A 13,632-nucleotide genomic window follows, 5' to 3' on the forward strand; every position below is an offset into this window, starting at 1 on the left:
CTTGGAGATAAGGGGTCAACACAACTGCATGCTTTGCTGTCTGTGTGTGAACAGAATGACACACGTGCAGTGAACACTGACAGACTTCAAAAAAGTGATATGATTGGTCACCGATCATTATGTGCATGTGTTATTTACCTAGTAATTTATGAACTGAAGAGTTTTAGCAGAAACATGGTACTTTGTGCAACTACTCAGTTATACCACAGTAAATAAAATTTGAACACTGTTGTTGGCGAAGTGGTGTTATTTACTTGAACCATGTGTCTTACATAGTTTGGGCTGCTATAACAGAATACCGTAGACTGGGTAACAGCAAACATTTATTTCTCACTAGCCTAGAGGCTGTGAAGTCCAAGATCAAGGTGCCTGCAGACCTGGTATCTGAGGAGAGCCATCTTCCTGGTTTGTGGACAGCTGTCTTCTCGTATCCTCACATGGTGGAGAGCAGCAAGAGACGGAACAAGCTCTCTTATAAGGCCACTAACATCAAGAGGGCTCCGCCCTTGTGATCTAATTACTTCCCGAAGTCTCCATCTCCAAATACCATCAAGTTGGGGATTCAGGTTTTAATGTATGAATTTTGGGGGGACATGAATATTAAGTCCGTAGCACCAGGGTAACTGAAGTTTTAAACATCAGAGTTGCACAAAGCGCACGCGCGCTCTCACACACACACGCAAGCACACAATTAATGTATCAGAACATGGTCTTATATTTCAATTAGTCTCTTTCTTTTTTTCAGGTTTTATTCTTTTGCTTCAATCCCTTCCCTACTCTTTGCTCAGATGTTTTTTCTCCTTCTCTCTCTTATGTGCTTACAGGAGAAGAGCTAGGAAGGCTTTCTGGGAGAACCTAGGAGAGCTTCAGCAAGCTCCCCATTGCTCTCAGTTAAGTACTGGGTGGACAGTTCTCTAGACAGTTTATTTCAAAGGCATTTTGGGGGTTTGGCTGGAGATTGGGGAGGTGCATTCTGGCTCAGATACAATGAGCTTGCTCTCTATTGTCATTCGTGAGTTTCTCATGCTTATCAGAATAAATCCGTGCTCAGCACATTGAGGAACTCAGTTCAGCTAGGCTCTGCTTGAACATTTTTAAGGTCTAGCTGCAGGAAGTCTATGGTAGATTGAATGCACAAATGGCCCTTGTTCTCCACCCATCTTTGTGTCCACCCCTCTGCAATGTGCCTTTGCAGCTCTTCCCTCACTCCTTGGAAAATGGCTGGCCTTGGGACTTGCCTTGGCCCATCTCAGCTGAATGAGATGAAATTGATAATGTGCCAGAGTCTTGCATGTTTCTGCTCTAACTTGGCCCCGATGTGAAGCAGCTTAGCTAGTCTGAAGGAGAGACCATGCAGAGAAAATTTCAGTTGTCCCAAGTGAAGCCATCCTAGACTAGCCTACATCCAGATGATCCCCATACATTGGAGAATGTCCAGCCAAGATCAACAGAGCTGTCAACTTGGTCATGGGTGCATGAATGAACCCAGCTCAGACTAGAAAAATGGCTCAGCTAAACCATAGATTTGTGAGAATAGTATTTGCTTATTATTATGGCATTTGACTTTTTTTAAAGCTCAGCAATAAATAGTACAGTGTCATTTATAGAGGCAAAGGTTTTTTTTTTATTAACTTTAGCTGTTGCTGTAATCTATAAAAACGTCCTTTGCTTAGTCCCAAGAGTAGGTAGCTGGTAAACTCCAAGCCAATTCTCCCACCTTAACTTTAAACAGACCTCTTAGGACACCATCAGTGTCAGAGCTGCTGATCTATCCAACCTGGAGGAGTAGGGACCATGTCTCTCTTTCTAACCACTGTTTAGTCGGCCCACTGCAAATTTTCTGGTGTACAGAATCTCTCTATAATATTTGCTGAATGAGTGAAGGCCTAAAGGCCTTTTTGAGGAAGAACAATATCTCTAGGGAAATCTGATTAATACTCAAAATGTATCAATATTTTGGAAAGGTTTTTCTTTTTCTTTTTTAAATATCAAATTTTAAATACACCTTTTTTCCTCAATTTTAAAATGCACCTCTTTTTTTCCTCCTGGGAAGAAAAAATACTTTTTCCCCTTTCTACAACTGATAGTATTTCAGTGCAAAATGAAAATGGAAATGAATTTATAAATGCAATAATATGAAGGTCAACAGGCCAAAGGATGGTGTAAGAATCACCCTCATTAATATTGGCATCTTTGAGACGTAAACTCTGAGTTTTTGTCTGATTGTTGGAGGTAGTTGCGTGCCCACTCATCTGTATTTCTTTTTGTCTGGAGGTCCTTGTGAACAAGTCCACAGATTTGAAAATGGCAGTGTGAGTTTATAATTTAGATCCTATAATCCATCCATGGCTCACAATCTTGGGGTTGTGAGAGCAAACTTAATTTTTACTATACCTTGATCATGTCCTGAGGCTCTATCAGACCAAGAATCAGCTATGATCTAAAGTGAAGGAGACAGGAAAGAAGAATTTGAATACTTTTATTTTTTCTTCTTGGAAGAGAATCATTCATTTAAAATCTGGAATAAATTTCCTTAATTGATATTTTAAAAGAATCATAACTCACAAAACTCATTAGAAAGACTATGCCTGCCAAATGTGAGATCCATGTTTGTAAGGTGTAAATAGAACCATTTGGTATATGTCCAGGGAAACTTTTTAGAGCATAAAACAAAAATTTAATAAATGGTACCCTAGAGGCAGGAACAACTGAGCACGGCCCCCTAGGCACAAAACCTATCTGTGTCCCCCGTTTCTCTGATTACAGGAAACAGCCTTCATTCAGCCTCCATGACCTTCCCTGAGTTCCAATGGGCAGATCCAAACAGTAATTAATTAGGGAAGGGAGGGGATGTGAGACCAGGGAGAAACAAACAGTCAAGAGCAGTCTTGGGGCAAGGTCCTGTTTCCCCATTAACGGATACACACAACAATATCTTTGAACTATTTTGCAGATACTGAAACCCCCTCCAGGTGGGAGAAGTTAACGATTAACGATGGTATGCTGCACACATGCATGTAGACCCCAGACCAGTTGGACCTGAAGGTTGATGATGCTGACGCCTGCTTACCTCCCCACGAACCCATCAGAAGAATGTCCATGAGCTGATCACACCCTCTTTGAACAATTACTATAAAACTTCTATCTTCTCCAAGGGGGGTAGCACATAGTTTTTTGAGGCAGGAGCCCACTGTGTCCCCCTTTGCCTGGCAAAGTAATAAAGCTACTCTTTTCTACTTCACCCAAAACTCTGTCTCCAAGATTTGACTCGGCACCGGTGTACAGAGAAGCTGAGGTTTCGGCATCACAAGGTCATTTACAACTAGTCTTTAGCATCTTGCTCATACATAGGAGGCAGATTATGTAGTAGATTGTGTACCTGCTCAGTATCCCATATTGTCTCCAGGGGGTTGTGATTTGTAAATAAGGAAGTTGATGAGATCCGAGGATGGCCCATGGGATGCAGAGGGTCTTTTAGCTGCCCAAAGAACTGGTCCAGTCTGAACCACTGTGATCCCCTTCCAAACATTCTCCAGTCGCTCTGGCAATCTGACTTCCATCAGGATAGCCAGCATTCTTTATTCCTCTACCTCCAAGAAAGAATTAATACCTGGGGAAAAAAAATCAAACTTATTTTTTTTAATTTAATTTTTAAATTTTATTTGAAAAATACAATACACAGCAGAGAATTATTTCCTCCCCTACTGCTCTTTCACAAAGGAAACTGTATGGTAAATGTAACTGAGATATTTGGCTAGGATAGATCCTGAGAAAAGAGAGGCCCAGTTAGAAGTGGAATAGACAAAGTCTGTCAAAGAAGGTTCACCTCTCTTTTAACATAAAAGATCCTTTTAGATAATCTTAGGAATCAGATAAAACATGTGCAGAATTTCTGCCATGCAAACAGAGACTACTGAAATTTTCAGGCTGACCAATTTATACTGACCTGGGCCCCAAGTAACTAGAATAAAAAGATGTTTTTATCAGAAAGACATGTGTTTGCCTGCTTTCACTAGACTATCTATGTACATATTTACAAATGAATATTTTCTTAAATGCATTTTATCATTATTCTCAGTAACAGCATCATGGTTAAGGGCTCTTTGCTGACTTTTTGCCTTATGTATGTGTATCTTTTTATTCTTCTGAATTTCCTTCATGGCAGGATCATTCACTGCACAATCTTGGGTCCATGACATTTAAATATTACAGATGACCTTACTCTGATCCTGGTTTAAACGTGGATTTCTGAGGAATTTATAACTCCTGCATTCAGACCAGGTTTAACCAGGTACAAAGACACATTTATATATCATATATAGCTAAGGCTTCCAACAAGAAAAATGTGACTAATTGGTTCCTTGAAGACTGATGCTAGAACCAAGAGAACAGATCTCTTTAAGTCTTACTGGTAATCCTGCCTCCTAAGATATTATGATAATTCCCTCCATTTTCATTGCCAGTAAGTGAATTCCCCATCACTATTATTGCCTAAAAAGTCTTTAATGAGGGTCAAAGGCGTTCCAAGCTTTTTCTGTGTTCTAAATTTCTACCGGAACTGAATTTTCTAGAGAAGTCTGAAAGGTAGAAACGTGAATTTTCTGTTTTTTTTTTTTTTCTGGCCCTATTAAAAGTGCTTTAACTCCCATGGTGATGAAAAAGAGTAAGTAACATCTATTTTGGGAGTAATGGACAAGTCTTTGGTTATATTTATTTTCTGATTTCTGTTAAAATCACAGAGAAAATTAGAAGTTTATTTCCTTTAGCTCTATCAAGGTTGGGAAGAATCTTCTCAGTCAATTAACCACTTCTCATATAAGACAAAGCTACTCTGCGCAGCTTTGAAAATCACAAAGTTATTGTTGAGCAGTACATTGAATGGTTTTCTCAGAGTCCAATTTATTTTCCTTATATTACGATTTTCATCCTTAATTCCACATGCTCAGTGTAAGGGAAGTCCCTCAGGGCCTCTCCTGAGGGGTGGGGTTAGGGCATGGGGGTGAGGGTTGCAGGAGAGACATCTGATTTAGGTTTTGACTTTACAATAGACCTCACATCTAGACTCTTGACGTTATTTTTAAATAGGATTATAAATTGGTAAGTATATTGTTGTGCTTTGAAAAGTGTTCATTCTTAAAACACACATGTTTAAAATACAGCATAACTTTTATAACTTTATTTTGGCATTTCTTCATTTTTTGAAATGTAGATAGTTGCCCAGGACTCCATTGACCTCTGAATGGCCTCGATGTGTCCAAAGTGATATGGCAGCTGTGGCATATTTAAAAAGAATACTAGGGTCAGAAAATCTAAATTTAAACTTTAACTGCCTCTTACTAGTTGTGTGGAATTGGGCACATTATTTAACCTGCCTTGTCTTTATTTTTCTCATCTGTAACACTAAAGCCAAACTCTTAATGTTTACCCAGGGTTACTGTCAAGATTAAATGAAATAATAAATGAAAATGTACTTTGTAAACTATAACGTACTACACATACGCAAAGTAAAATACATTAACTACATTTCTTACTTTTATATAATTTAAACTGCATTGCCAGGGTGTGGTTCTTTGCTATTTAAATTATCTGGAAACTTGACTAGTAAAAGAATGGAGCCTTAGACCACTCTTGAGACAATTATCAGTGGAAAAATGCTCAATAAATAGGTATCATTGCTAAGGATTTAGTCACTTTGACTATCCTAAACACTGCCTGAATTCAAAAACTACAAGTCAACAATTAAACCACAACTGTCAGGAACAAAAATCCAAATAAATAATTTTTAATTATGATACATTACTTATTACAGTAAAAATTGGCATTTTCCCCTTCAAAAGCAGAAGCACCAGTCTTAGAATTTATAGTATGAATGGTATTTTAAGTGAAATATAGCATAATATTATGTGCAAACATTATTTTAGTACAGAACATACTTTCTAAACGTAAAGTAATTTCACACACTGAAATCTGTTAGAATGGAAATAAGTCATGCTGAATAATGAAATAAAAACCCCCATGACTTTCAAAGTCCACTTCAAATGAAACATGGTATGCTGCCGAATAGAAGATACATGAAAAATTAAAAAGCTTGACTAGCTCAAAATAGAGGGACTTCTTACACAAATGTGACTCGCGAAGAGGTTTCTTTTCACATGGTCTCAGTGATTCTGTGAGAAACTGAAGTGAAGGTTTTATTTCAGAATTAATTTTTGTTCATTGGTCATCATTTTTTATTGAACACCTGCCTACTCTGTGTGAGGCTTTGTTATAGGTGCTGGGGAGACAGAGAAGAAAGACACAGTCCTGCCCTTGAGGAGCTCACAGTCTAGTGGGGGAAACAGATAAGTTGACACTGATTTTTAAATTATAAAAATGATTAGACAACTTGATAAACTTTTTTGTCATCAAACACACTTTGGGTGTTATGAATGGATGGTGAAAAGGGACGATGTCCAATGCAGTGAAGGACCATCTGCTTCAATATCATGTGACTTCTGCGAAGGCAGTGATGTGGTTCTGCAAAAAGGAAAAGGAATTACAAAGTCAGAGCCTTGGGAAAACTGGCTTCGTAAAAGATTCAGTGCTTTTACAAATAATCATTATCCTCATATAAAACTGTAGCCCAGGTACGTTTAAACTGCAAAAGCATACAGCATTATTCAAATGAGTTGTACATATTATTACATAAATTTGGCTGCTAATTATACATTTTATTCAATATTATTAATTAACCAAATAGAGTAAAATGTTATACCTGCCTTATTCAAAATTAACACTGAAATTTGGAGAGATAAAAATGGCAATGCCAGACACGTTAATATTCTGTTCAGCGTTAATGGAATTTTAATGCTGCATGTTGGAGTTTCAGATTAATTGCTCCCTGTGAGACAGATGGCATAGAAGGAGTGGTGAAATGTTCAGACTGAAATGGCATTTGTTAGTTGACAAAGATCTCCTTTAAACACTTCATTTTTGATGCATGAATCCAGACTACAGACTGCAATCTCTGTTGTTTACCTCAACCAGAAAATTCTTTAAGGAGCTTTTAAACTTCTTTTTGTTGTTGTTTGTTTAAGCAACTGAATTGTGTACAAAGGAACCCTGCGGAATGGCTAATATTTAAATGGTTTCAGACATGCAACAGGCCATACCATGGCTGCTGAAATACTGCAGTGGAAAATCGACATGACATAATTAATCATGCCACATATAGGTCATGTCAAGAGCTAACTTAAGTGGCAGCCCCAACCAATAACAGCAGCATTATGGAAGGGTTTTACCATCAAATTACCTGTTTGGAATGTTTTTCATAGTAGCTTGGACTCTTTATAAGTCAAAGACATCATAAATAGAATTTCACGTAACGAATACATGCCATGAGATTTCTTCCATGTATGTGTAGCTCTTTTCAAGTTAAGGTATTTTAAATAGCTAAAACATTTTCTGAATGTATGTGAATAAATTAAAATTCATTTTCACTGAATTGAGGCATATTAACCACAACTAGAAGGATATTACTAACCACAGCTTAAGGCATTATTTTCTAGGTGTGACCCACTTAAGCCTAGAGAAAAACAATATCAGTAAGAATCAGTAGTGAGCAGAGCATGCGGACCCTTTTACTAACTGCTGACAAGATCTTGGATACTTTAATTTCCCATTTAAAAAAAATGCATGATGAAAACGTTGGCAAATTCAGCAGTTCATCTCTAAGTTTTCTTGAGTTTTCCTTACAAAAGCACAAGCGTGACTTTAGGACAAAAAATATTTGTCAGAGTTATATAATGCACTATGATTGAGTAAAAGCCATAAGAAGTGTGGAAACAGTACATCATAGTTTTTATTTCCAGTGGCCCCATGGGGACTTGAAATCTGTGAACTGAAATAATACAGTTTGATATACAGTGCTTCAGTACAAAACTGACAGGAGTGCACTCTTCTGGACAGGACCTAGCACATAGTAATTTCTGGAAAGATGTTAAGATATAAATTGAAGATTAATCGGTCAGTGGCAACTGGAGGGTAGGGAAAGGGGAAGACATGACAGTAAAAAGAAAGGAAAGGAGATTAAAACAAGGGAGAGAAAATGGATGTTGTTCCAAAGGCCACTGGTCTAGGTATCAGTGTTCCCTTAACCTAAATAATAAAGTGTCCACAAGGCTCATTAAATTTGCTGAAGATGATCCTAAATGAAGGGGACAACCATCACCTTGGAAGATAGAACTGAAATGTTAAAAGACCTTAATAAAGCAAAGAAAGTATCAGAAACAAATCACTGATAATCAATGCAAGGGAGAACACAAGCAGAGTAAGAAAAACCAAGGGATAGGTACAAGCTGGAGAGAGTGACAAAGAATGTGCAATGACTGACTGTAGGGAGAGCATATGAATTATCATCTAAACCTGGACATACTGGGGGAGAAAAAGGATGCTAATCATACACAGGAATGACAGGCTTAAACTGGGGCTGTCCCAAATAGGGACGCGAGGTCACCTTAGAAGTGAGACATTGAACGGATAACTGTAAGTGTGCTATTGAGAACCAGGAAATCCTGGATTCAGTCTTGCCATTTAAAAGCACGTTTTGGTGACCACTAGATCTTCCCTTCACTGCCCATAAATTCTGAACGATACTACCCCTTTCTTTATGCTAAGTCATTACCAGGTTAAACTTCAAGGGTAAACAGTTTGTTTCCAGACTGACTCCACTTTCAGATCCCAGGGCTCTGGGGAAATGCCTGCTTTTTCCAATTAGTACCCTTTCACTTTCACATCACAATTAAGTTCTAATCTCTGAGTTGATTTTTCCTATTTGACTGGAATTAGAAGGGTTCTACTTGGGGCTTATCATTTAAAGGTGGTCATTAGATAAACAGATGAAAGTAAATAACAAAGTGACTATGCAAAGGGAAGAGAAAATAAAGGGGAAATTTAATAACAGTTTCCAAGTACATGAAAGGAGTAGACAGAGAGCACAGGGGCCATCTGTTTATTAATTTCACTAAGAGCAAATAAACCCACACCACAGACTGAAAGAGACGGACCTTATATCTCAGTATGCTTTAAGAAATAAGATGAATTCTCGTCTAGCACAGGAGCAGTTTTTCCCTGAAAGAATCTAGAGAAAGGACAAACTAATCACTTAAAGTCCTTACCATCTATAAGACTCTATGATTCTATATTATAACAATTACATGCATGTAAATGTATGATTTGAATTATTCAAATGGTATAATTCCTATGCAGGAAGTTATGATATTGCTCACTTCATCAGCATTTTTCTCAGTAATATTTAAAAAAACAGAATTGCACTTAATATTTTCAGATCACCTGTCTTGAGGAATGGACTCCCTATGAGGCAAACTAGGTGACAAGGATTTTCCCCTTTTAATCCGGCTGGATTCTTAATATGCAATACTAAATCTTATTAGTAGATGATAGTGCAAACACTCAACAGGCAAACCAAAAACTCATGCACAGAAGCTTAATTCAGAGTCACAAGAAGAAAGTGGTCATATAAATCATCAGTGCAATTATACATACAGAGGATTAGAGTGGAGATAACAAAGCTTGTGTCCAAAGAGTTGAAGGTTAGAATATGCTACATCCATTAGAAAGTGTTCATTCAAGTCCACAGCAAATCAGTGAGCAAAATACTGAATCCAGTCCTTGAGTGCAGAGGTTCCATGGAAAAACAAGCGCTTGTTTCTGAAAAGTAGTTTTGGATTCTTAAATTTGATAAACTCTAAGTCTCTAGCATGTCAATTTTTGAAGCCTTAAGTTCTATGTGAAAATTTCTGTTTTCCTATTTATTCTATACCCCCAGTTGTATAAATTATGCTTTGGAATTTTAAAAAGTTACTTAAAACAAAATTGTCATTTACTTATGACATGAAAATTTGGTGATGACTTGCCACCTGACAAGATCTGCCACCCGCCATTTCTCTTTGAGAAAACAGAGGGAGATGCAAAATGAGCACCTCAGGTAAGAAAACAAAAAATAGTCACCACTATTAAGGGCTATTTCATTGAGGAATGCTAATTTCCCATCAATGAGTGAAAAAAAATCAGTGAAAAAACAAAACATATTTGAATAAATATATTCAAAATTTTATATTGAATAAAAATAACAATAACAACCCAAACAATCTAGTATCTAGATCCCTTTTCGTTGTAATGGAAACCTGCACAAAAGGACACAGTTTCTGTATTTGCCTTAGCTTTGCAACCAACTCCAACACCAGTGCGCTCTAGCGCACATACGTTTATTGCCTTAATTGAAGGTGTTCACAGTGGCTGATTCCCATTATCCAGCTGAAGAGCCTTGCAAGACAGCCTTTAAAGGACCTTCCCTGTGAATTTTCTTCTTGATCACTCTCAATAGGTTGGATTTGGGACACCTACAAAATGTATTTTATATATTATTTCAGTGTTTATTTAAATATTGACTGACTTACTTGGATAAAGTGCTAGTCTATTTAAAGTTCTACACTGTTATATTGCTGGACCAAATACTGAGGTTAAATGTTGTTCCAGTTTCCTTCTTTCTGGATGATTATAAACAGCTTTTGTTTTTTAACAGGAGGTTATCAGCAATCAGCTTTTACGGTAAACTTAAGCATAAAATGGGATCTGTGCATATGATGTCTAACTCAATGATTTGTGTCCTCAGCTCTGTCGGTAAGGACGCTGTGTGGCACAGTGGACTCTGCAGTCAGGTAGTGTGAATGTCAAGTGTTTGAAGGTGGGCTCTGTACCAACTGAAATTTTCACAAGCAATTTAACCTTTCAGAGACCTAGCTTTCTCATTCGTGAAATGGAAATAATAATACCTATTTGAATGGATTTTTATTAAGATTAAATGAGATGATATGCACAAAGGTCCTTGTCTCTACTCAAACATATCATTATATCAATAGTTGTCTGTAAAAGCCAGAGAAACAAGATAAAAAAGTAAAAGAAAAGAAAGACAAAGAGAGAGAATGAAGTCAAGAAGATTTTTATAATTGGTTGGAATTTTACAATGCTATTGTCTACAATTCTAATATCCAAACAAACTTTAAAACCCAAATGTTTTTGGTAAAATTGGTGCAAACTCATTTGGTGGTAAAAAACAAACCTGAATAGCTGTGAGGCAATTTGTACTCTGTTATGCTGTGGAAATATCCATCTTTGACTACAAAGTGATGCCCAAGATCCTGCTTGTGTAACAGAATACACAGTATTTTTCCCTAAAATAGAAAATATTTTAATCCTGAAAAACATCTAGCACTAATGATTTAGGATAAGGAATCATGGTCCTATAATAATCAACAATTATTACAGACACAACTTACATTTTATCAGGGGAAGGTGGATGGATGTCATACTCCCAAATATTGGCTATCTTTATTTTGCTATTTGCTTCCTTCCTTCATTCACTGTCTCTTTTTTTTTTTTTTTTTTCAAACATCTTTATTGAAGTATAATTGCCTTACAATAGTGTGTTAGCATCTGCTTTATAACAAAGTGAATCTGTTATACATATACAATATGTTCCCATTTCTCTTCCCTCTTGCATCTCCCTCCCTCCCACCCTCCCCATCCCACCCCTCTAGGTGGTCACAAAGCACCGAGCTGATCTCCCTGTGCTATGCGGCTGCTTCCCACTAGCTATCTATTTTACATTTGGTAGTGTATATATGTCCATGACACTCTCTTACCCTGTCACATCTCACCCCACCCCCTCCCCATATCCTCAAGTCCATTCTCTAGTAGGTCTGTGTCTTTATTCCCGTCTTGCCACTAGGTTCTTCATGGCCTTTTTTTTTTTTTTTCCCCTTAGATTCCATATATATGTGTTAGCATACTGTATTTGTTTTTCTCTTTCTGACTTACTTCACTCTGTATGACAGACTCTAACTCCATCCACCTCATTACAAATACCTCCATTTCATTTCTTTTTATGGCTGAGTAATATTCCATTGTATATATGTGCCACATCTTCTTTATCCATTCATCTGTCGATGGACATTTAGGTTGCTTCCATGTCCTGGCTATTGTAAATAGAGCTGCAATGAACATTTTGGTACATGACTCTTTTTGACCTATGGTTTTCTCACTGTGTCTCTTGATGAAGGCAAAATGGGTAAGAGAGGAGAGAAGGAAGAAAAGCAGTAGCATATGAAGTGTGTGCTCTTAGACTCTACTTTGTCACATTGTTTTCCTCCTGGTAGGTTGTGAAGTCGGTGAGTATTTTAGAAAAGAGAAATGATGTTAGGTCCATATTAGAAGAAATTATTAGAGAACTTCAAACTTGAGACTACGAAACATTGTAAAGTTCGTCTAAGCAATTTCTTGTTTTAAAAAGTTGGGGATGTGAAGACATAAAAGATAAATGTGACAGAACCAGAGTTCTCTCAGGAAAGACGACTTTTTGGGAACTATTTCTTTTTTTATAGTGGTTCTGTTTCAATTCAGAGTTTTATATTAGCTCAGAGTTTTGTTTCTTTGCAGGAATTTCCTTTTCCACCAGTCTGAGAACCACTGCCAAAAGGTACAGAAAAGTGATTAGTTAGCAATGTGAGCACTGCCAGGTATATACAATCAATTCTCTCTTAAAATATTATTTCTCTGGTAAAAAGAGCATTGCCTAAAAAAGCAGTAGTCCTGATTGATTCTCAAAAAAAGAAAAAATCTCTGTGTTTAAATACCTCTAGGAACAGCTGCACATTACTTTCCTTGCTTAGAGCTTCACGGGGCATAAGGTATTGAGAAGATGTGTAATAAACTCTTGGGTTTCACTGTAACTCAGTGTTTCCCAATGCACCGACATGAAACTCCAAGTAAGTCTATTAATACTAATGTGTTTATGGTCCTTAGTGGATGTAGGTATCCCTGGACTCTATCCAAAGTTTCTTAACTTCCCTAACTCTAATGACCTGTCCAACACACTTTTAGCCCATATTCACAACTATGTTCTCAACCATCAACCCAATTTACCTCCTGGCCTACTTCCCTCATACTACAAAGTTTCTTTGGCCATTTTAGATATTTCTCAACCAATAATTGTTCATCTGCTCCAGCTCATCTTGCTTCTTTTCAATTCTATTTCTATTACATTCATTCTGGACCCCATTTGAACTCTCTTTAATGGCATCCTCAAGTCTCTTGACCCAGTGCTCTTACCTCACTTGTCAAATAAAACCTTGGTGCAAGCTGGTTCCTCTACCTGGAATATTTTTCTCTCCTTCTCCCATGCCACCAGTCCTTCAGATCTCTACTTAGAGGATGTTGTAAGCATCGCTAAGTTTGGATGGGTCCCCGTTTATGTGCTCCTCTAGCATAACTATCATCACCCTGTTCTGAATTTGCTTATAAAATTATTTATAAAATCTATAAAAGTACAGACTCATGAGACTGTAAACTCATGATTCCTGGGAAAGGTACCATAGTGCTGCTTATCTGATACCTGTTACATGTTTCATATATTACAAACCTAATAACAGATAAAATTTTACTATACATAACGAATGATGGTAAAAAAGGGAACTCACCCATAAATTGTACCCATGCCTTCTTTTACACTAGTATTTTAATCTAACTAATGGCTTCTTATTTATTTTACTTCTCTTTAACTTTTTAAAACACATT

General features: G+C 37.2%; 1 protein-coding gene across 2 annotated transcripts in view; it reads right to left on the bottom strand.

Moving 5' to 3' along the window:
• Nucleotides 1–5,833: 5,833 nt before the first annotated feature.
• The window catches only part of PLPPR5 (phospholipid phosphatase related 5), a 127,630-nt gene continuing 119,831 nt past the window's right edge, over nucleotides 5,834–13,632 (bottom strand). For both annotated transcript variants that reach the window (XM_007169544.2, XM_007169543.2), the window contains exon 6: nucleotides 5,834–6,516. In XM_007169544.2, coding sequence (XP_007169606.2) covers nucleotides 6,484–6,516 — 33 coding nt within the window. In that variant the 3' untranslated portion in view covers nucleotides 5,834–6,483. The remainder of the gene's footprint in view (nucleotides 6,517–13,632) is intronic.

The sequence above is a fragment of the Balaenoptera acutorostrata genome, chromosome 1, assembly GCF_949987535.1.
Source record: "Balaenoptera acutorostrata chromosome 1, mBalAcu1.1, whole genome shotgun sequence".
Lineage (NCBI taxonomy): Eukaryota > Metazoa > Chordata > Mammalia > Artiodactyla > Balaenopteridae > Balaenoptera > Balaenoptera acutorostrata.